At 41.9% G+C, this 22,500-nt stretch overlaps 2 protein-coding genes and 1 non-coding gene across 3 annotated transcripts in view; 2 read left to right on the plus strand and 1 right to left on the minus strand.

Annotated features, from left to right (window-relative positions):
* LOC125769622 (Krueppel-like factor luna) overlaps positions 1–22,500 on the minus strand; it is a 136,436-nt gene that overhangs the window by 33,526 nt on the left and 80,410 nt on the right. Inside the window, exon 3 of the mRNA XM_049438418.1 lies at positions 9,032–9,092. Within this exon, the coding sequence (XP_049294375.1) occupies positions 9,032–9,092 (61 nt within the window). The remainder of the gene's footprint in view (positions 1–9,031; positions 9,093–22,500) is intronic.
* LOC125769609 (uncharacterized) lies at positions 2,497–6,153 on the plus strand. Its single transcript, XM_049438397.1, has 10 exons — positions 2,497–2,759; positions 2,832–2,912; positions 2,972–3,176; positions 3,249–3,392; positions 3,453–3,538; positions 3,595–3,752; positions 3,828–4,285; positions 4,361–4,620; positions 4,694–5,713; positions 5,777–6,153. Exons 1-10 carry the CDS (start codon positions 2,681–2,683, stop codon positions 6,088–6,090), a joined length of 2,805 nt encoding a protein of 934 aa, XP_049294354.1. The 5' UTR covers positions 2,497–2,680; the 3' UTR covers positions 6,091–6,153.
* On the plus strand, positions 21,566–21,759 carry LOC125772500 (U2 spliceosomal RNA). The gene has a single exon (XR_007419529.1). It is a non-coding gene; the product is annotated as a U2 spliceosomal RNA (small nuclear RNA).

Here is a 22,500-nt window from a genome sequence, read left to right on the forward strand (position 1 = left end):
GCACACCGGGTCTAGTCTAATCTCAGTTTAATGTGCATGAAAACTTAATTAGTCAACAGAGCCCTGCTGGGTGTGTTACGTACATATTGCGAGGATTTTTTTTTCTAGAGGGCTATAAATCTTGCTTTCTAGCTATCGTTATAAACAACATAGAGCAACCTAAATGTTATACAAAATGCATAAAGAGTTTCAAAAGTATGTTCAACAAAAAATGTAACGAAGAAACGCTTGTCGATTGCTCTCAACATCATTTTGCTGAAAACTCTTGTCGTAAACCAATAAAAAAAATAAGACAAGAACAATTTTCCTGTCCGATAGCATGAATCTCCACTTCGCATCACATCACAACTATCAACGTTGTTTAATAAAATTACGATTCAATGCATGTTTCCGTGCCGCTTCGAGTACGAATCGATCCGGACCGGACGCCGGCTGTCAAATAAAGTTGCTCACCAGATGTTGAAGAAATGAGCGCACTCTTTATCTGTCATACCATCTTGGGAAGCGTCCCTGGTCCACCATGGTTGCGGGTACCCATTCTTGCAAAAGAACTTCGCATAGGAAGCGACATGTCATGAATCGTCAATCAATCGCGTATCAATCGACGACTGCATCAAACAGGAAGCAATCGATTTCAAGAACATAGCCAAGCACCGGCGCTTGTGACGTCTTGCCTGTCAGTGGTGCAGTAGTGTTCACAGCATCATTACATCTAGAAAGGGTGATCGACTGCGGTACATTGTTGATAGTTTTGTAAGAACATCTTTTTGATACTTTAACAAGCTATAGAATTGTTGTAGTCTTGTTTGTAGCGAGCGTCTGCAACTTCTTGCTGCGTCTCCCAGAGCGAAAGCTTTTGTACAAGTGGTTCTAAAAAAGTCACCATATTCCCTCTGTAACGTGATCGGAATGGAGATCAATTGCTGTGAGCGTAGCTGCAGAATGTCCTGGACTTTTCGTCTGAATCAGGACCATGACCAGGGCCATTAGAAGGTTTTGTATTACAGTTTGTATTGGCAGTGTAAATGTTTGTGGTAACATTGGCGAAATGTCAACAGTGCCGTCCAGTCGATTCAATCCTATTAAGTCAAGTGTCCAAGAATTGCCCAAGGGAAACTATTCATTTTTTGTTGTTGTTGTTTTCGTCGAAGACCAAAGACGTTGTCGTCGTCGTCGGTGGTACCCGTTCGGTTCATATCATAATGTTGCGACAAATTGTCGCATTCATTCGCATGCCTTTGCGATCAAAGCAAAGTCGCCTTTTCCTTTCACCTGCCGGGTCAGCCGGCCACGACGCTTCACGGCGAGGGACACCGACACGGTGGCGTCTGCTACGTGCCTCACCAGTTCGAGGCGCAACCAATGATTGATCTTAGGTGCGGACAGATCGGCATGATCTTCATTCGGCAAATGGGAGAGGGCATCCACCAGACTGGAAGGATTCCATCCAATGGTGGATTGCAATGGGGATGTCGTGGCCGCGGCCTACTTGTCATTTCAATTTACCGCTACCGTCGAATAATGGCACTTGCGCTAAATGTACGCCGGCACGCACCGACGCGCCGCACGCATGAAAGCATGTGCAGGCTTCAGCGTGTATCTGGACTCGAGTTTCCTTACCTACACATACCTTACGCCGAGCATTGCATTTTCCTGTGGCTCCAGGGTTAGGCGCATATAAGCGAACTAAGCTTGTTTTCTTCGCGTGTGGATTAGATTAGTTGCATCGTACCTCTCCTATCGTGTGAGTTTGTTCTTTTTTTTTTGTAAGAGATCGGAATGAAATAAAACTGGAATGAAAACTCCGGAACGATATATGAAGAGAAAAAAGGAAATTTTACGCAGCATGGCGATTCGCTTATTAGCAGTGGAACGGTAAGATGCCGCACCAAGGCTTATTTTAAAATGATCTCCAATTGATCATTTGAAGCAATTTTACATAACCGTGCTTAGTATGATTACTTTAGCTAGATACATATGCTTATTTCTTACGACAATTAGAATTTTACCTTTGGTAATGAAAAAATGTCAGTGTCGTAGCCTGCATACAAAAGTTTGCCCCAAGCCTTTTGTGACTTCCTTATGACGATTGACAAACACCCCTGTTGTACCATTATATGCATAGAAGCATCTCACATTGGCGAGAACTATATAGAAAACTAAAAGCATGTTTGGGTTTTCTCACAACATTAAAACTAAACCCTTAGGTGTAAAGCGTTCTTCATTGCACAAAATCATTTCAAACAACCATTAATTAGGCTCCTACAAAGATTCTCTGTCTGACGTTAGCTAATGTGCGTAGTTTGCTTCTGATTGTTCTCGTTTACCGAACACACCAACATCATTTTGATTAGCAACTGGTAGTAGAACAAAAAAAATTACACTGAGCTACGCAATCCAAATGCATAGCAGCAGCAGCTTTCGTGCGATTACAATGCACACAGACGATGAATAACTGCAACATATGGAATTCACCGGACTATAAATAAACCAGTTTCGTGCGACCTTCGCGATCTTGATCATCGGGACTGGGATTTCTAACCTGACTGTTGCTTATTTGTTTACACTGTAAAAAAGAAGAGGGAGGGCTCTATGTTTAATGGTATTTGTAAAGTTGTACATGAATCTCAACTTATCTGCTCCGGCTAGAGCTTAATCTCAGCCAGCAAGGTGTTAGTTCATGTTTAACAGTGCTACTAGAATGAAGTTCTGTCCGGTATTGTTAGTCTCGCTATCATTTCTTTGCATCGGTAGTAATGGTAAGATAAATCCTAGTGCGTATAGAAATAAATGAAACTATTTTTTTTTTTAATCCAAAACACTTTTCACAGCCCTTTACAGCCTGTTTCCGATTGAAATCGGATTAAGTGGTGAAGACCCTTTTCTTCCTCTCGAAAGGGATATGTTTGATGGTAAGTTATAGTGTAACTTTACTACAACGAATTACTTATGCACAGTGAAATGGTTACAGATTGTCACATTCGTTACATGCGCTATGGAAGAGATGAATTAACGATTCCGGATCCTCTTGAACCGTACGATGAACCTCGTGATTATAGTCATATTGCTTCCATCGGTAGTACGCTCGAAGGAGGCAGAGTCGATTGGAAATGCATTGGCGCACTGATATGGGACAATGTTGTGCTTACTTCAGCTCATTGCACTACAGGCGAAGGGTATGGTTGAAGTGACAGTTAAAGCTAGTTAAAGTACATTTCATCACAAATATGTTGTTCTTACATATCCAGAAATAGCGCACCTAACGTCGTACGGCTTGGAGGACCCACTTACGTTCAACAGAGAAACATTAAAGAAATCATACGACATCCCGAGTTTTCACCAAGAAATGGTCAAAATGATATTGCACTGATTCATTTAGAGGGAAAAATTGCGTAAGATGTACCTTGAACTCCCAAAAAGGTATTTGTATAATGGATATTTCTATCTCACAGAATCAACGCAACAGCAGTACCGACATGTTTATGGCTATCGGATGAGATACCATTTCCGAACATGGACTCTGTATTCCGTACTGCGGGTAAGTAGAGTGCGATTTAACAATGCTGAAGCCCCATACAATAGCTCTTAATCCAGCCAACAGCGATCAACAATTCTCCGATTACGGAACTGAGGAGATGAACAGACTGAATATTGAGAGTCAAAGTTGTACTTCACCTACGACGCGAGATCAAGGCTTGCCAGAGACACAGCTTTGCATGGAATCTGCCGAGTTTGATGCCAGTGAATGCACTGTAAGACCACTCACAAAACATTAATACTTTTTTGTTAAACATAAACATGCTAATAAGTATAACAATATTCCCCAGGAAATGCCCGAAGGTAATCCACTACAAGTACGTCTCCTACACAACTTCAAAACGAGTCCCTTCTTGGTCGGTATATTATCTTCCAGCTTCACGTTAGGATCCTGCAATCCTCGTCGAGGTTACACCAAAATCGCACTCTACCGTGACTGGCTAATGGGGGTGCTGCTGGAGCGAAATATTTCAGTAACACCGCAAGCTTTTTTCCCAATGGTTTGTGCACATCGTTTTGCTCAACTGAGACCACGAGTTGATGAACTTTTGAACGAACGCAACGGTGATATACCGGTTAACACCGTTCAGTTGGGATCGAACAGTAACAGATATCTGAACTACATTGTACAGTTCGAATGGCCTTCAGTAACGGAAAATAGGACACAATCCGATTGCGCCGGTACATTTGTTGATCAGCAGACTATTCTTACTCTAGCGACATGTGTCCTCTCGACCAATGAAGACGGGTGAGATACTTGTAGATGAAAGTGTTGTGCAGAGGGCTGTGTATGTAAAATTTAACTATTCTTTATTTTGTACAGATCCCGTCCGACAGCAGCAATACACGTGACGCCATATGCAAATAATTCCTATCCAATTGAATCGATCACTGTGCATCCTGGTTATGTGAAAGGCTCTCATAAGAACAACATCGCAGTGGTTAAATTAAAAACTCGTCAAAATGTAGTTCCCGCTTGCATCTGGCCATTCGATAACTTACCTAGCGAAAGAGTTGATCTGACCGGTGTTGGAATGGATGCCTTGAACACCTTCCAGGAGCGTTTCATAGACAACCCAGACCGTAAGCAATGCGATCATATGCATTTTGTGGAATGTTTGTTTTGCATGTCTTTCATAAAATCATCTACTTACAGGTGTCAGTAACGTACTTGTACAGCATGCGACCGATTACTATCCCTGGACGAATTGTACTGAAGAGTTGGCAAGACTGAGTGACAATCGATCGTTGGCAATTTTCAACAACAAAGAGCATCTATGTTTCCGCAGTGATCAATGGATAGTACCGGGCGTGTGCAAGGATATTCCCGGCGGACCAGTGCAGCGGTATATCAACAGAGCCGGAGCATTCTTCAAATACGTGTATGCGTTAACCGTCATTGGGCGAACTTGTGGCTACGGGGAGCCAACTGTAGCGATACAGCTGGCTCCACATGTGGCCTGGTTACAATCAGTAATGCTACAAAAGCGAAGTTCCGGTTCGGGAGACCTTTCGGAGTCAGTGATCTTCATCAATCCAGATTTGAAACGAAGCGATGAGTGTAGCAATGGTGACGATAGCTTAGGTATATGTGTCCCGCATGAGCTGTGTTTAAGCACGAAGGAGCGATTGCGCAAAGGTGAGCGGGTAACGATCTGTACGGAAGGATCAATCGTGTGCTGTCCATGGGGAGATATTGCGAGAAATTCTGCCGTTGATCCGATACGTACCGAACTTGAGAGCTGCGAGGATCGATATCAATCTATAAGACGCGAGCGCTACAGAGGGGAGGACGAAAATGAGTCACTTTATACCAATCTACCACACATGGCCGAAATTGGATGGCCTCAGAATAATGGCCGTATCAATTTTGAGTGTCTTGGCTATTTGATTACCCCCAGGATCATCGTTATAAGTGCCCGCTGTATGGAGACGTACCCACACAAACCTACAGTGGCACGTATTGGATCAGTGCAAGCCTCAGATGCGTCCAACTACGTTCTACAGCCTATTCGTCGCGTACGAGTTCACGAAGACTACGACCCTTTGACAGGTGTCAACAACATAGCGCTGGTAGCACTGACGGCACCAATCGAAATTAACGTCTTTCATTTTCCTGGATGTTTGTACCGGAATAACACTCACATTCCTGCCCGTTTGTTTACTATCAACGAAAGTGAGTATTTTTATAAGCATTTGTACTATAGAAACTAACCATTGCTTTTTCACTTATTTCTAGATAAAGGCACAACATTTGTGGGGAAAATAGCTCCAGCGTATCAAAGCGAATGTAAGGAACATTTGGCAGAAGAGCTTGCTCCGGGTCAAATGTGCTTATGGAAGCCCCAGCCGGAAGCTAGGTGGGGAGTACCAAATGCCTGCTTAAATACTGGAGACCCAATCATATGGGAGAATCGTACCGAAGTGATGGACATAATCGATGCCACACATTTGGTAGGTATCTTCAGTCACGGTGGCTGTGAGGTGGAAAATATTCAAATTGTCACACGCATTTCGTTCTTTTACGATTGGATAGTTCTTAATGCTAAGTAATCAGTAAAAAGGAATCAATGGTGCAATAGTATATTCAAATAAATCTGTAAGCTTGGACATGAAGCCATGCTCGGCAAGTTGTAGTACTTAATAGTATTCGAATAACTATCTTCATCATTGCATCCTTTCACCAGTGAATCACTATTCACTGTACGGTAAAGCGTCGCTGTTGTTTCGAGATCGTACAAACATCCAGCGAGTGTAGCCTTCAACGCCTCAATCCAAGCCTCGGTCCAACGTTCTCAATTTAACGACCAAATCAGCACTCCATCGTCAGCCGGTTCGATGCGATGATTAGATGCTTGTCTCAATTCACATACGACTGATGAGGAAAGCGAAAAAAAAAACTACCCTTTTATCCCTGTCCGCCATCTCACCATCAATTATGTGCCATCGTCCATCGGATGACCAACGGGTGTACCTTTCACGACTGGACTGCGATGGTGCATTTGGCGTATCGCCAATGAGCCAAACGTGAGGAAGACGATGCGTATCGCGCTGTCCCGTATCACTGACAGCATCTCGCGCATCAATTATTCGCCTTAAAGCGCGCATTAACTATCGCTTGTGGATCGCACTTGGTCGCAGAATTTCTCCAACTTTTGCTAGACCAGGTAGCCAATCCTCCACTTTGCCGCTGCAGGGAACGTTGTTTGTGATCGCGGCATAAAGATAAGCGTTTAGTTGAGGATCTCTGAGCATGACGCTTGATTCGTTGTGCGGAAAAAAGTCTCCGTGCGAAAAAAAAAATCAAATCACTACAACGGCCAATCATCGCGCGTGCGCTAGATTGGTGGCGCATCTCAACGGCTTTTGGGTTCCGTTGCAGGCAGTCGCCATTGGGTATTCGATGCTGTTGTCGGGTATGAAGGACAAACACTGCACCTCGCTGGAAGTGAAGTAGTGTTTATAGTAGTCTACTGACCGTAGATTGCTTATCGCTGATAAGATCGAGTGGTATGAACACGCGCGTACGTTCGCTACCTGAAAAATAAGGCATTTTTTCTATTGGCAACTGCCAGCAAGCATCCCTCTTGGGGACACCGCTTTTCATCAAGGACTGTTATCTAATTTGACCATCATCAGTGAAAGGTTTGTACGTGCGAGAGGGGAAACAGGGAAGTTGCAAAAATAAGCATTTCATTGGAATTAAATTGCTAGCAGCAGGTTTATTGAGTAACGTTTAAATATTTTACAATGCGGAGGAAACTTTCGTACGATAAATTCTGGAGCAAAATGACGTGCTTTTGATTGAGTCGTTGCGTCATCAGACTAGTGAAAAATCCTGTCTTTACTGAGAGATTTTTCTTTGTTTTAGTTTTCCCTAGCTCATACACTTTTTCTTCATTATGATTGAAAGTTATGTTCTATAGAAATACCCTTCCAAATACCATATTTTTACAATATTTTTTACAAAAAAAAAATACAAAATTTTCTTATAATATAAGACATGCTTAATTTCGTTTTTGCACAGTTTATGTGATATATAATGAGAATTATCTTATTCTACTCAAGTATCAACTCAATAAAGAGTTTATTATTCAGGTGCACATTTTTTAGAAATATAATCCAAATCGCTTTATTCAAAACAATCGTTGTAACAATGCTCCGAAACATAACCAGATTGTTGGTAAAATAAGCGAGTAAAACAACACACGCGCCCATTCATAAGAAATACGCATTTGCAGCAAATGTTTCCTCGAACACTGTTGTAGGGTTCCGCTGTATGGTACCGATGCTATAAATAGAACACCAATCCAAATGACGAAAGACCGCACGTGACGTGTACGCATGCGCGAGCATAGCATAGATGCGTAGCAAGCGTATGAACGAGATGGAAGTTATGCTTTATGCATCGCTAGAAGTCGGTTGTGTTCGCAGTGGTATATAATAGCAAACAGCTTCCCGAGGTATCTTGGAGGTGTGTGTCTTCGTATGTGATGGCACGATAACTGAACATTGATCGCCAAAAACAGCTTAGTTTGCAGATCTGTCCAGTGGCATGCGTCACAACTCTAATGGTAGTCTTTCTGCTGTGTCATCGGTGATCTCTCGCTGCACGGCGACGGGCCGTACGCACGATTGATGTCATCTGTGACACGAGATTCTACCGCCATACGAAATTAGTTGAAGTTGTAATTATACAAGTTAGCTTAGCTTCGGATTAAAATTACATTGTTCAGAACGCTTCCATATAACTCGGGCACTGCCGAGCAGTTGGCCCATTCTTTTGCCACACAGTGTTTTCAAACTGATTGTTTCAATTAATACGAAGTTTATATTCGTTTATGTTATTAAAATCTTTCTTTTTGTATATAAAATTAATCGTATTTATCAGGGATGAGCAACCTTTTAGAGCCTCGGGCCACATGGCAGGATACATTAACGTGCAATATTATGTTATGGCAAGACGCATTGCTGGATTCTGGAAAATTGAATTAGGATTTAAACCCCTTTTTCTTATTTTTGAGTGTTGTAATAATCGGGTATTTTGCACTTTTAATTCTTAATCACATTTGATTTAATGAACCTATTGGCTTGAAACTTTCAAACTAGATTCGCGGTCTCCAGGCTGTTCCTGCCTGGTATATATTATATCATTAAACGTACTGTTGTATAAACAATTCATGTGATAGGAAACAGTTTTAAACTTCAGTTGGAGCTGATAAAAATGTTCCGTTATTTATTGTAAATCGAATGTCCATGTTATTTGAGTTCATGATATTTTCAGACCTTTATTACGGAATATTTTAATCAGGTCCAGTATTGAGAAATACAGTCAAACGTAAACAACATTGAAATTTACATAACAAAGTTAGTTAAAAGTATTACAACAAAACAAATCTAGCCCTGCCAATGGCTAGAACGGTCGAAGAAAACGGAAAGTAGAGAAAACGTGACCGAAGAGCGAAAAACGTGCGTGCAAAAGCGTGACACATACCTTTTGGCGGGGAACGAACGCTGAGGTCGACGGGCTCTAGCTGGACTGGTGGGCCCTCTGCCTGCGGAAAAAGAAAAGATGAGGTTAGCGAACGTTTGTTCGAGTTAATTATATTGAACGGTTGAATGGGCTATATGGGTGTAATTTTAAATCATTCCTCTTACAATATTTTGGAAGAATCAGGTACGAGTGCACAATGATAGCTTGAATAAAATTTTGATCACGTGCAAAATACAAAAGAACGGTAAAATATTTTCTAATCCATTGCCCTATCATTTAATCGATCTTCTTTTTTTAACACAAAACATCCGTACGTAGACACACCCAGTTTGACAAGTTCTCAGTGATCGCTGCTCCACAGTATCCTCCATCGCGAATGCTTCTCTCTAGACTTGCCAGAGTTCATTTCAACCACAACGGTTCGGAGCGGTGCGTGGGAACAACCCAATTATCGAGCACTTTTTCCTTTGCGACCCGATCTTGCGTTCCACAAAATCTCGACTTTTCAGACTGTTCGTGCGACCCTAAACTGAGCGCTTGGACGTGGATCCCGAACCTCGATCCGATCGCGCTTGACGGTAAGCGAGCTTAGCTAAAACATATATGTGGACCACTGTTGTTACAGGTCCCATGACAGACAGTGAAGTGAGGGTTTCTTAAGTAAGAAGGAGGTCTTGGCTCCCGGGTTCGAAACTTCGCCCGTTCGATTTGCTTGGTACATCCTTCATGCACACACAGGTTTAGAGAGGGGTTTCTGTTTGACGGTCCAAGTTCGTCGCAACGATGCGCTTTTTTGGGGCAACTCTGCAAGCTAGTTCACACGGCCACAGCGGCGCTTCTAGTCGGTCGATCTTGGGGCGAAGGATACGGACCTGCCCGATCATCGCGTGTGGGTCTTCATGGTGCTGGCAGAGCAAGGCACCAAGTGTAACCAGCAAGAAACCTTTACGAAAACGACAACACAGAGCGATGGGTTTGGGTGAGCTACTTTTTTGCCTTTACCACCACGCCTCTGTACGTTAGCACAATCGAATCCCCTCCTTGGGACAGCAAGATCTAAGACTTGGACGGCATTTGAAGATCCTGCATCATCACGAAGGGCGTTGTGTACGGGCCTGGAGACCTCTCCAATGTTCGTGCCTAAGAGCAGGAGAATGACGACGTACAATAAACGGTTCCATGAGCATGCTTCCGCCTTCGAGCCCACCATTGCTTTTTCGACCCGACGCAAGCATGAAACTCCGTCACGGCATCCGTGTGGAGAACATCTTCCCAAATGTGTGTAGAAAACGAATCTTGTGCAACTCGCAGCAGTTTCATGATGTTTGCCCACCGCCTAGCATTCGCTCGGGATGGTCTGATCTAGGTCTAGGTGTAGCTTCCACCATTCGGCGAATGATCGTAGACGATCGGGTAAACTTGCAAACCAGCTTGCCCTTTCAAAAGTCCCCTTTTCTACGTGAATCCGGGTTGGGTTCGGGCGTTTTTGTGCTCCCAATCTTTTGAATGACGTCTCTCGTCGGGGGAGAAGATCACCGTGCCACCGTGCCGAGAGTTGGAACCTAAATCGCATTTTAGCATCTATTACATAAAGAAAAAGAATACAAGCAGCGTCGCTAATAACAACAATAATAATAACTGTTGGTGAAAAAGGATGGCGCACGGAGATCGAACAGGCATGGCCAAACATGGGGGGCGAAAATGGAAGCGAAGGGAATTGAAATATCGTGTTGGACGAGCGTGGGAGAATTATTTACCGGCTCATTTATGAGCTCATGCCCAGCATCTCCACCCCGAAGACACGGGTGCCCGCGAATCATGCGATCGCGCTTCACGCTGGATGCTTCTTCTGCGATCGATCTTTTTCACGCTTCACGCTTCTCTTTCTGCTGCACTGCGCTGGCGCTCGCTTGTGAGCTCTCGTTTCACCATTCATTAGAAGCGACGCTTTTGCGATGCTCCAAAATCCAAATCCGGCTAAATGGTGGCGAACATGGGGACGCATGGCTGGGTAATGTTTGTTTAGAGCCGCAACCCTTTTCTTTCCGTGCAACCGGAATGCAGTTCACATCGATGCACTTTTCGATTGCAATCGCTGAAAGGAACGTACGACGGGCGTGATCGAATGTTTGGCTGATTGCATTGGTTGGTACGCGGAGTTGGGTTAGATGGGAGCTTTTGGGATGCATTTGCCGTTGCACCGAAGCGACCGTGCAGTTGTAAGGCGTTGCCCATGGGAATGTGTGCTGTGTGTGTGTGTTTTCCGGAGAGATAATGAAGGAAACATGAGCTTCGTTTGATGAGCCCGTTCTAGTATTTCGTACACTTTGCTCGTTCGTTCGCATGTATAGTTTAGAAAGGGACAAGTTTTCGGATGGAGATTCGCGATGCTATTCATTAGTGATTGTTGGTGTGGTACAAGCACATCGACAGAAAAGGTCGAAGGGTATGGAGAATCGGTTACGATTAGGTTAGATACTTTCTTTACGCTGTGGAAAAATATGCTCAAGGAAGATCTCTTTGCTATATTCGTTGAAATCAGAAGATAGATAAGTTGAAGGAATGCCTTGCGGATTTAAATTCATACAGAATAATAAAATGATACTAAAAACCTTATATTAAATCTCTATTATTTATTCTAAAGCATTTCAACGAAATTTAAACACACTTACATAGTAATTAAAGTAAATTTCCATTTTTTACTATATGTATAACTTAGCCGTTTAATCCACTATAAAAAATGTGTCAAGTCGACTGGTGTGCTTAGATCCCATTTGCATAATAAAGAAGGAAAAAAAATCATGAACCAGAAATTTCGTTACGGCTTTTATTGTTTTAGACAAACTTATGTACCATGAATCATTCTATGACACAGCCACTGCCATTACCTTCTGCAACAAATAAATGTCACTTTTACGGACCTTGCGAGAAAAAGTCCATTCTCTCTATAAGTATAGAGTTAGTTAATTGCTTTGGTCACCGTGCAACATAAATACCAGACATTGGAGTGCAGGGAACGTAGCTTACGATCTTCCCCTCGGGCAGATGCGCTACTGAGGGAAGCGAAACGCGTCCTTAAAACAAAAACAAAAAACTTAGTGTGCTGTAAAGAAAACATTTGAAACCTCTTTCAAGCGGTACGGTTCGTTGGTATGGTTCATCATTAGCCGTGACTTTTACTACAGTTTCTACGGCTCCGACCATCGATGATTCACGTGTGCAAAAGTTAAGAGGATGGTGAGGTGCCGCTGGACCACCCAGCCGTGGGCCAGATATAAAGGGAGCGTTCCAGTCATATACCTGTAGGCTATGCTTCTATATTGTGCTTTCAGTTGCCTACCTCAAGATGGGTGGTTTCTTTTCAAATCCATTGTTGTTGAAACCGGTGTTCGATATCCGCACAAAGATACGTATGCATCTTCACCAGAAAAAGGAAACCTTAAGTTCGTACGCGCAAGATAGCCGAAGCTTCTTAGTGCTGGGTTGTTTCGGTACCGAAGAAGATAAAGCCGAAAAAAACAAAGTATAGTAGAATGAAGAAAACAACGCAAAAGTTGTATTGGGAGTGACAAAATTGCTAGGCATTCACTTAGGCAGATAGGCGTCAGATGTTAGAAGAGATGTAAAAAAATGTGTCACTATTTGTTACGGACAGGTTCTATGCTTTTTACGGATTGAGATTGAATTGATTTTACGCAAAGTCAAAATTTTCAAAGACGATTTGAAGGGGTAAATTAATGAAATTAAACCAATTATTCGTATTAAATTTATGTTTTTATTTTAATGTTTGTTAACTGTTTTATTTAAATGTTAATGATTTTATAAACAATTATGCAAAAAATTTATTTGTTAAACATGCCTTTGAGTAGATGCATTTTATAATATTAATAAATCTATTGTGTTGGCCCTAAATGTACAAAAGAAGAAAATATTAAAAAGCTTTTAAAATAAAAAATAAATGCATAATTCACCTCATAGTTCAACATTAGCATTAAATTCGCTCTCTTCAATAAAGTCAATGATATCTTTCTCGATGCATAAGATAGTAAAAGAAAAAAGTGTTCGTATTAGTAGAAAAATAATCTAAAAAATGAATATTCATCAATCCTAATAATATTGATGCTAGCTTCATCCGTTAATAGTGAATAAGTATTTTGTTTTGCATTTGTCATATTTTATTTCACTTACTGAGAATATCTTAGGTTAAGATTTTGTACCAAAGTACCAAAGCAGGAAGCAGCAGCTCTCATCTAACTGTCCACTGGAACATTGTTTGCAGCTAAATTGTTTGTCTGTAAATTACGCGCTACTTAAACAAGGTGTTCAAGGAGCTCATTGTCTGCAAGCTGCATGTTTGTGCATCGAGACGGTTTAGCATGCGAGTGAGCCGGGTAGTGTAATGGGGCAACCATGGCGGTCATTTCCATATGCATTTACACTGATCTGCCCAACGGGCAATGGGTAGGTAAAGTAAAAGAATCGAAATGGAGCCTGCGCCTAATGAGGCACCTCTGTCATTGCCGTAAATTATGCCCCTTCACCCAATGCCGGGTGATCTCGTCGAGCACACTTTGAACAGCTTTGAAGTTTGGTGTAACTGTGCTGGAAGGCACACTGCCTGTACAGCACGAGGAGAAAAGATCCCAGTCCAACAAGTTGATTTTACTACCTCTAAGTGCTCTCTCCTTCTTCATATCTGTTTCTGTTCTCCTTTTGCCACAGGTGTGCTTTAAACCGGCCTAATCCATCATACGTGGCAAACGGTTAATCACGGCTCGCAACATACTTTTACCCTTGCGGAAACGCCAGCGGGTAGAATTGGTGGAAATTGGCGAGGGTCAGATGGCGCAGACCTACCTGTCATAAACGATAATGCACTCCCCGTTTTAAAACGGTCCCGATGTTGATATCCTTTCCGGGGTGAGTAATGCACCACCCGGGGACCAATTATTTCTGGTCGAGCACCCCGGCTTGTGATGCGGGCGCGTACAGAGCATAGTTAGCGGGAAGGCCACGACATTGAATGCGAAGGTCTGTGACTGACAGGTCGATATGTTTCTAGGTGGCATTCATTGCTTACCGTCAGCATGCATTTGGTCTTTTGCTCTCTGTTCTTATTAGAACGGGGAAATCTTGCAGCAAAGCAAAGCGAAGTAAGCAAGTTGGTGCTTTTAGTTTGTTGTGCTTGTTTTAAACTTGAATTCTAGTACGAACATTTAGTTTATGTGAGAGTGCAAGTAAAGCCAACAAGCAAACGAAATGACAAACATTGTGGTGTAGTTTACATTACAATTAATTTGTTTCTTTTTTGGAAGGTACAAATTGTTTCACAATTATTCAGTTCTGTTGAAATAAAAAGAACATCGAAAATAATTACAAGATGTTTAGCCTTGCGAAGAATAAAGTTGTATAAGTTTACCACTTCTAAATGAAACAAAAAAAAATCTTACTAGCATAGGTGTCAACAAGGAAGTGCAGAACACTTTTTACCCAAAAAATCAGCATTGTTTCTGTTTTCTTTTCTCCCAACAACATGCAGATTTGATCGGACAGATTGGCTTTATGATGCAGGAAAGGAAGCGGTTCATTATTTTTCAATTGAAACGCTGCGAGATCGAGATCTTTCGAAACCGTGACTGATCTGATTTCGATTGGCGCTGCGGCGTAACCTTGGGAGTTGGCATTAATTCTGCCACCGGAGAACCTTAGACTCACAAAGATCTAAGAGATGCTCGGTATCGCTCGTTGCTAATCTACTGAAAGCTTCGGCTACAAACAGTGTGTAGCCCATGTATGGCGGTGTAAGTGAGCCCGCAAACACAGTTGCAGCATGCGGATTATTATTGGGACAGTCTTAGGCACTAATCACGGCAGCAGCGGCGTGTACGCAAACAGGCAAGTGCCCAGAAGCCGGCAACCGCAAGCTCTTGGATAGTGTCTAATGGTGGTGACTCTCCTCCCAAATGTAGTCGTCGGAATAATCTAACCCATGGGCGAGGTGAAGGCGAAAAACCGATCAAGATCAGGAACCGTACAGCGTGTGGCGATTGCGATCGCCGTATGTGTTTGACAGCTGGTTTCACTTGTCGCTGCTATAAATCTCCGGGACCATTCAGCGGACCATTAATCTTGTTCTTTATGGTGTGCTGGTCCGGCCGACCCCACCGAACGTGCACGAGATCGGGTTGAATGCATGGTGGTGAATATTGTGGAGCAAGGGAATTGAGGATTTGCAGACACAGGGGTCGAGCGTTCTCTACCCTTACGGTAGGCGCCCAGACAAGGCAGACTAGGAAGATATCTGTATCTGGAAAGGAACAAGTATAATAAGAATCACCTGCTCCTGTTCCAATCTGGTTGATCCAGAATTGAATGTTGGTCCGCAGACTTAAGGCCAATATTCCAAAGGAACCCCGGGAGCGAATTATATGAAAGTCGTACCAAGTTCTGCGACGAGTTAATAAGGGTGAGCAATATAAGCAGCACGAGGAGGTACATGAAACCATCGAACAGACTTAGCTGTGCCCGATGGGGTTTTATTTTTTGTGTATATGTCGTGCGATAGTTTATGATAATTAATAGCGTAACCTGGTGGGAGCTCACCTTGCCAATGCGCCTTGTTGGTCACCGAGGCACCAGTGTATCGGATGCTGCTCTTACGGGGGGTAAGAAAGACACCGAACTACAATACCGGTAATCGATTGATTTTAATTACTATCTCCCCTATGCTTCCCCCGCTACTTTTCACAAGTCGATGGACGAAGATTAGAATGGGTCCCGAGGCCGATAAGCATATTGCCGACTTGCGGGTGTCCAGTGCCGAGGTGTTGAAGCCCTTAACAAAGTACGGCCTTCCATCAGTTCGTCCGGTCAACAAGTTTGCGCTTGGTCCAGAGGCTTAGTTTTTTTGCTTATCCCTCAGAGATAGATATAGAATGTCAAACAAATCACTTGACATTCGGAGATTGGGAGTGTAGGGATTGGCCTGGGACACGGCATCCGTGCAAGGGAGCTAGATGGTAGTATTTGCATTTGGAATGGCCTTACCCGTACGCTTGCACTGCACGGGAGTGTCACAGCACGGTCAAGTGTAATCGAGTTTATCGTGTCGGTGCTTTCGGCTGGCTCTCAGTATTTTTATAACTGAGCTGACCTTGCGATAGGTTACTGTTGGCTGGATCTTGCAATCTTGGTACGAACGTGTTTGTGGTTGCGGCTTTGTTCAGTAAAATGGTACTACGAATGTGTTACGATACATTATCCCTGGATATCGTTGGCGGTATATATTAAGGATCTCTCCAGTAGAAATATTTCATGTTCAACGCTGTCTTGTTTTATTATCTTGAATAGCAGCTGTAGTAACTTTACAGTGGTGTATGAGATATCGAAAATATTGCTACAAAATCTACGATACGTTGCCGACAACCGAAAAGAAAGGTCGTGAAATCGGAGCCCACCTCTTTGGCACCTCGGGCATTGATTTCATTCACAACACCCGGTTTAGTATAGATCCGTTCTTGGGTATAGGTTGAGGTCTACAATCTCCAATAATTTATGCACTGCGAAAACTGAACCTCCACCAGTGAGGGGTCCATAATAGCGGTTCAGGGCGGCTCTTACGTGTGTGTTTATGGTTCCGCTTTCGATAGCAGATCAAGCGACCAATCCCATACGGTAGGCACGTTAGGCACGACTCCCAAGGTGCGGATGTGGCATATTTTGCTGATGCAAATGGTTGGTTTTGTTTTCGTTTTTGGGTAGTTTTGCATCTGCCTTTTAAACACGGGACGTGCTCCCGATTGAGCAACTCGATGACATTATTATTGGACACCAGGTTGGAGCACCCTCACTATCGAGGACACACCCCAAGTTGGAAGAACAGCGGAAACTAGCGTATCAGTTTTCGGAATGACTGTTTCAAAACTTTAAAACTCGCGCTGTGCGATCAGTTGTCAAGGTCTTCCGCAAGGCTTGGAAAGACCTTGCCGGGAAACAAATCTCCACGCATGGCGAATTGGTCATCAGATAGGTGACAGCGAAGATTTACGGTTAGTTGCGGACTGTCTTTTGTGGAGGATCTTTGACGCGGCTACAACCAGAACGGGAATCTTTTTTTGGCGATTGTTTTGTTTTTGCATATTCATTTGCAAATGTACACGAGTATCATGAAATTCCCAAAAAAACCAGAGAGATTGGTATAGTCTGGCGAAAGCTTCTAGCACGCTTTTTCCTGCCAACACGATAAATGGCGCTATCGGAATGAAATTTAAAACTTTCATAAGCCGGATAGTTTTTAGCATCTAACTGAGAAATTATTCATATAGTAATCTTTAGGTCGTTTTTCTTTTGGGAAGATGCTCGATTAGGTGCAATTTATCGTGATTTTATATCTAGGTTTGAGGCAGGGTTTTGCTTGAGTGATGAAGATATCAGTAAACACAAATGGTGAAATTTAACAATCCACAGAGCTTCAACAAAGCGTTTGGTGAAGTAGATTGGATGATGAGGTTATTGTTTCATGCAGTTACTGAAACAAATATTTGCTTTAGCGAACAATGAAATATTGTATGTACTATCCATAGGACAGAATTGTAAAAACAAAAATTCATAACATGCTTCTAGCGCCAACAAACAAAGTTTGAATTGCGTTTGATTGTTATTCTAAACAGTACTTTGGAATGACAAACAAAGCTTGTTGTTTATGGAAATTACTTTGACTGGAAATAGAATACAAAATAGAATAAAAGTTGATTAAACTATAACATTGGATTAAAAATATGATGTTCCGAATGCTGCTAATTTGAAGCACAGCCAGATACAACTTATCACTGACGCCAGAATAAGTGTGCCCACATAACGTATAGTTAATAAAGTCTATATGAGTCAAAGTATCGGTCGTAGGAACAAAAAAAAACTGTGTTGAAAAATGACTGCTAATCCCTCGTAAACACTCGAGTAGTGGAGGACCACTGCGGACACTACAACTCAACAACTCAAACAGTTACTTTTCCATCGATGCCGGTGGGGCATTATTAGATTTAAATTGAATTAAAACGATCACTTCCCACTTTACGACAATGGGATTATGGAACGGATCGTAACCTGAAGGACGCATCTGTCGGATAGGTTGTTTAACATTTCATTGCTGAAAACCTCGCTTGGCGGGGTCTGTTGAATAATTTATCGCTCGCATTAAATCGTAGAAACAGCAACAGTTTGATAGCCTCAGTATGCAAGAGAGACGACTTTCAATTGATTGCCATTCGTTTGAAGATGAAACCGAACCTCGAACTGCTCACTTGGCACGATGTTTCGCCAAATGTTGGAAGCACATGCACCTGTGTTCGGTTTTGCCTAACTAGGACATAATGTGATCGGCTGACGTTTTGTCAAAACAATGACCACGAAATAATAAAGATTTTTTAATCGATTGCATATGAAAATGTAAAAGACGCGTATTAAATCAGGTATATTAGGTATTGTTTGGTGGGTCTCACTCAATGCAAACAAAAGCTTTCGGTATAACACACGTGACCAATTCTAAAGGTGATCGGTTTGTTTTACAGCAACGGTTATTTGGATGTTTAAAGTCTGTTTTTGAAGATGCGAAAGGAGTTTGTGTGGCAGGACAAGGAATAAGTCCCTGAAACAACAATTTTTATACAGTGAATAACAGCTGCACATGTCATTAAAATAACTCCTGATGACCTAGCTCTTAGAGCAGGAGTACAGCTTGGACATGTATGTAGAATTCGAACTAGGATCAAATTGAAATGATAGAGGGCATGATCGTTGGAAAATTTCGTGATCGTAGTTCTTCAAAATTAGCAAGTATACCAAGCAAGTAACCAAGTGTCGAACAAACCGATACGAAAATATGACTAAAATACTAGTAACTATAGGTTAAACCCTGGCTTAGGAGCGAACCAACAAATTTGCTATATTATATGTTATAACTGTCTCGAAATTATTAATTATTTTCCTCCACAGCCGAATGCATAGCTTCAACTCTACAAAAAGTTTAACGTTGCTTTAAAGACTATTAAACTAATTATTTTAAATTTCATTTTATTTTTAATTTTAAATTATTCCAGGCCGTTCTACCTGAATAAAAACAAGTTAAATTATTCCTCAATCATAACATTAATTTGAGAGTGATAGAGCCAATATTCGAAGTATCTGTATTTGTTTTAAGAAATAAAAATTGATTTTTATAGAACAAAAGCAAACATAACCATTTTTAAATTATAGCTGCATGAAATACAAAATATATGAAAAGGATACAATAAGATATTATATACTTAATTTATGCTTTAAACCCACCAAATTCGATGCCGTTAAACCAACCATATAAGTATCATTTTAGTTTTTATAGCTCTTTCCAAATATCGCTTCTTGTTATCAGATAAAAAGTAGGAAACATGACACGAAAGGTAGAAATCAGCGCTTTATCAAACGCTTGGGTAGCATCAATTGTAAAACAGCCGACCGGTAGGTAAAAGCTCTTCTCCATCTTCACGATTCACGCAAAAAAAAATCAATCCCAACGATAAAACTCCTGGACGGGCAAGATTGGCACCCCGGTTCACCAGCTGTCATCGATGATAATTGGTCGAATGGTGTAGAAAAGTGAGGGATCCGCGAAGGTCGAAGCTCGAAATTGCGACACATAAATTAGTGATGGACGAAGAATAATGCAGCTACCGCCCGTTTGTCTGCTTTGTTTCGGTTTCTACTCGCACTGTTCGCGATCCGGTAGTAAGGCTAAACCTGATTAGAAGTTTCACTTGGGTTTTCCCCTCCGTAGATAAGCGGGGAGCAAAAGTTTAATGTCGATGGTAATGCGTGCGGTTAGCTGTATTTGTGAGTGTTTTTTTATGTATTGCAATTTTGGTGTACGATCGCGTACGACTGCTTCCCGATCGACGGCGAGAAGATCCATGTTCGCGCTGGACCGTTCCACTCAGAAGCCAACTTTCTAGACATTTTAGGGGCGCCTGAATCATTTCAATCGGGTGGATGATGCTGAGGACGAACGAGCGTTTAGAGAGTCATCGCATGGCACTCTCATTAGCGAAGCCGGTTTATGGGTTTTGGCAATAAATTAAACAAATAAAAAAGCGAGCTGTATCTCTCGGCAGGAAAACAATGGAAAGGGAAGGTAGCACCCTGATCGAACAGTAAATCCAACGCCGCCAAAACATCGCCCGAACGACCTCTATCTCACCGTTTTCGGGGTGATGTGGGTCGGAGATGGCTGTCGGTTGCTCTTCTTTTATCCATTTTCGTCCGGTTTGCCAGCGAAGAGGTCGATGGGTGGTGCGAAGAATGTGCCCGGTTTTAAGTTGGTATCTGTGCTAGGGGCAAAATTGCGTTTTTTGGATGTCCTCCCGCCTTGCGATCATGACGGACCGACTCGTTGTGCGAAACGACGGTGAGGTCAATCATTTGACTCTTGACACTAGTCCGCGTTACCTTGAACAGAAGAAGTCAATCTTCGTTGCAAATAATGTCTGCTTCGCAGTTACCAAGGAAGAAGACGAGCGGGCTTCGAAACCTGATTTAGTAGAACTTTATGTTCGTTTCCCTGCGTGACAAGGGAGGGTACCGCTCAATCACGCATGAACGGAGGTGACGCGTGTTGTATCTAGCATATTCTGAAATTTTTGGCCGTTTGTAAAGGACGTTCTCTTCTGAAAGTTTAATAGGATCTCCTTTAGCCTGGCAGATGAGCCCCGTACAGGTGACAGAAGGTTATGGTTCTTCGGTGTGCTTTTCGTTCTGTTTACCAATTCCGGGCGCAATCGATGCGTCGTCGGCAGGAGACACCGTATCGGGTGTCGTTCAGAATTAAAAAAATGTGTGATGGTAGTTTTATCGTTCGCAATTTTGCGAACCCCTGCAGTGAGGTAATAATTCGACGAACGGGGTGGAGGATTGGTTGTAGAATGTGTTGGCGAATCGCTTTTAATTTTGATGTTGCTTTTGATGGTCTTTTTTGCCTGAGATGAAATAACTATTAAAATAGTTTTAACGATTTTATTATTCATGCCAAATAAATTAAAATCAATATAATAAATAATATTCAAATGAAGAAAATGATTAATTAATACAGTTTTATTTCCATCTCTATGAAAATAACATCAAAATAATTATCAAAATAAAGTGTTAAAACAGTTGAATTGCATTCATTAAAGGTTTTAAAATATTTATTTTTCTTTCATTTTCTTTTTCATCAAATCGAAAAATCCAAAGTGAAGGCCAATACCATGCATCTTCTCCTCTAATCGTTTATATTCATTCTACGCGCTCAGAACGTACCTCGCCATGTACAAATATGTGTGCGTGTGAAGCAACACTTCGGAGCGTATCCGAAAATTCCCCCTGCACGAGTTAAACCGACCGTTTTTCGATGTTGCAATAGGTCCTGAGTAAACGAGATAGAAAGCAAAAAGCATGCAAAAAGGACGTTGTGCATCGCTACAGCAGCATGAATGCGTAGAATGGGGTGGGTGTGAAAATGACAGTTCTGGTATCGCTTCTCGGCCTAAAGGCTAAGATCAAAGTGTAGTATCTGTTCTTATCAGCTTAACATCTGATAGCTCTCCCATAGGGAGACAACAAATGTTAAACTGATTTTTGGAAAGAGGCGGATTGTACGGGGCTTGCTCCACATCCGCCACGGGTTGTCCCGGTATTGCAGTACCTCCGGGATCGGCCCACATAATCAAAAAAACAAATCTTAATAAAAAATGCGGATGTACTCGTTTTGCCAGCTTTTGAATTTAAGTTTAAGTCCTGTAGTGCTTAAATGAATAATAGATTCAGATATTATTTATTTTGATGTAAGTTTGATTGATCACTCTGAATCGAAAACAAAATAACTTGTTTTCTTCAAAAATGTTAATGTAATTAAAAATGTTTAAAGTAAATTTTACATGGCATCAGCATAATATTGCATGGATCTATGCAGTAAAATAAAATAATAAGGGGATAAAATGTCTAATGTATCAACATACAATTATGCAGCTACAGTTAAAAATTGTTTTATTTGGGGTTTTTTTTTGTAAATGCCTGTTCATTTGTTTCTAGTCATATTGAAAACTACAATGGTGTCGTGCTCAAATCATTGCTGTAGTGAAAAATACGAAAACAGTGTTTGTTGATTTCAAACAATTCGGTTAATCTATTTCGCCTGCCAACAAAAAAAGGAAAAGAAAACGGTCCCAAAATCACCGAATACATATCGCAAACAAACGCTTCTCCCACGGAACAGAAAACATTAACGGCTACAGCACAGTTCCATTTCCTGATAGATTATTTAGCAAGGTGAAGAAATGGCGATCGAGTCAATTAGGCGTTTAGATTGACGAAGCCAAATTTCCTCATTTTGCAGGCCGTAGCGTTTGTCGAGGGATGGGAACTTGGTTTTCCAACGGTAGCGTTAATGCTCAGGCAAGCTTAGCTGC

The sequence above is a fragment of the Anopheles funestus genome, chromosome 3RL, assembly GCF_943734845.2.
Source record: "Anopheles funestus chromosome 3RL, idAnoFuneDA-416_04, whole genome shotgun sequence".
NCBI lineage: Eukaryota > Metazoa > Arthropoda > Insecta > Diptera > Culicidae > Anopheles > Anopheles funestus.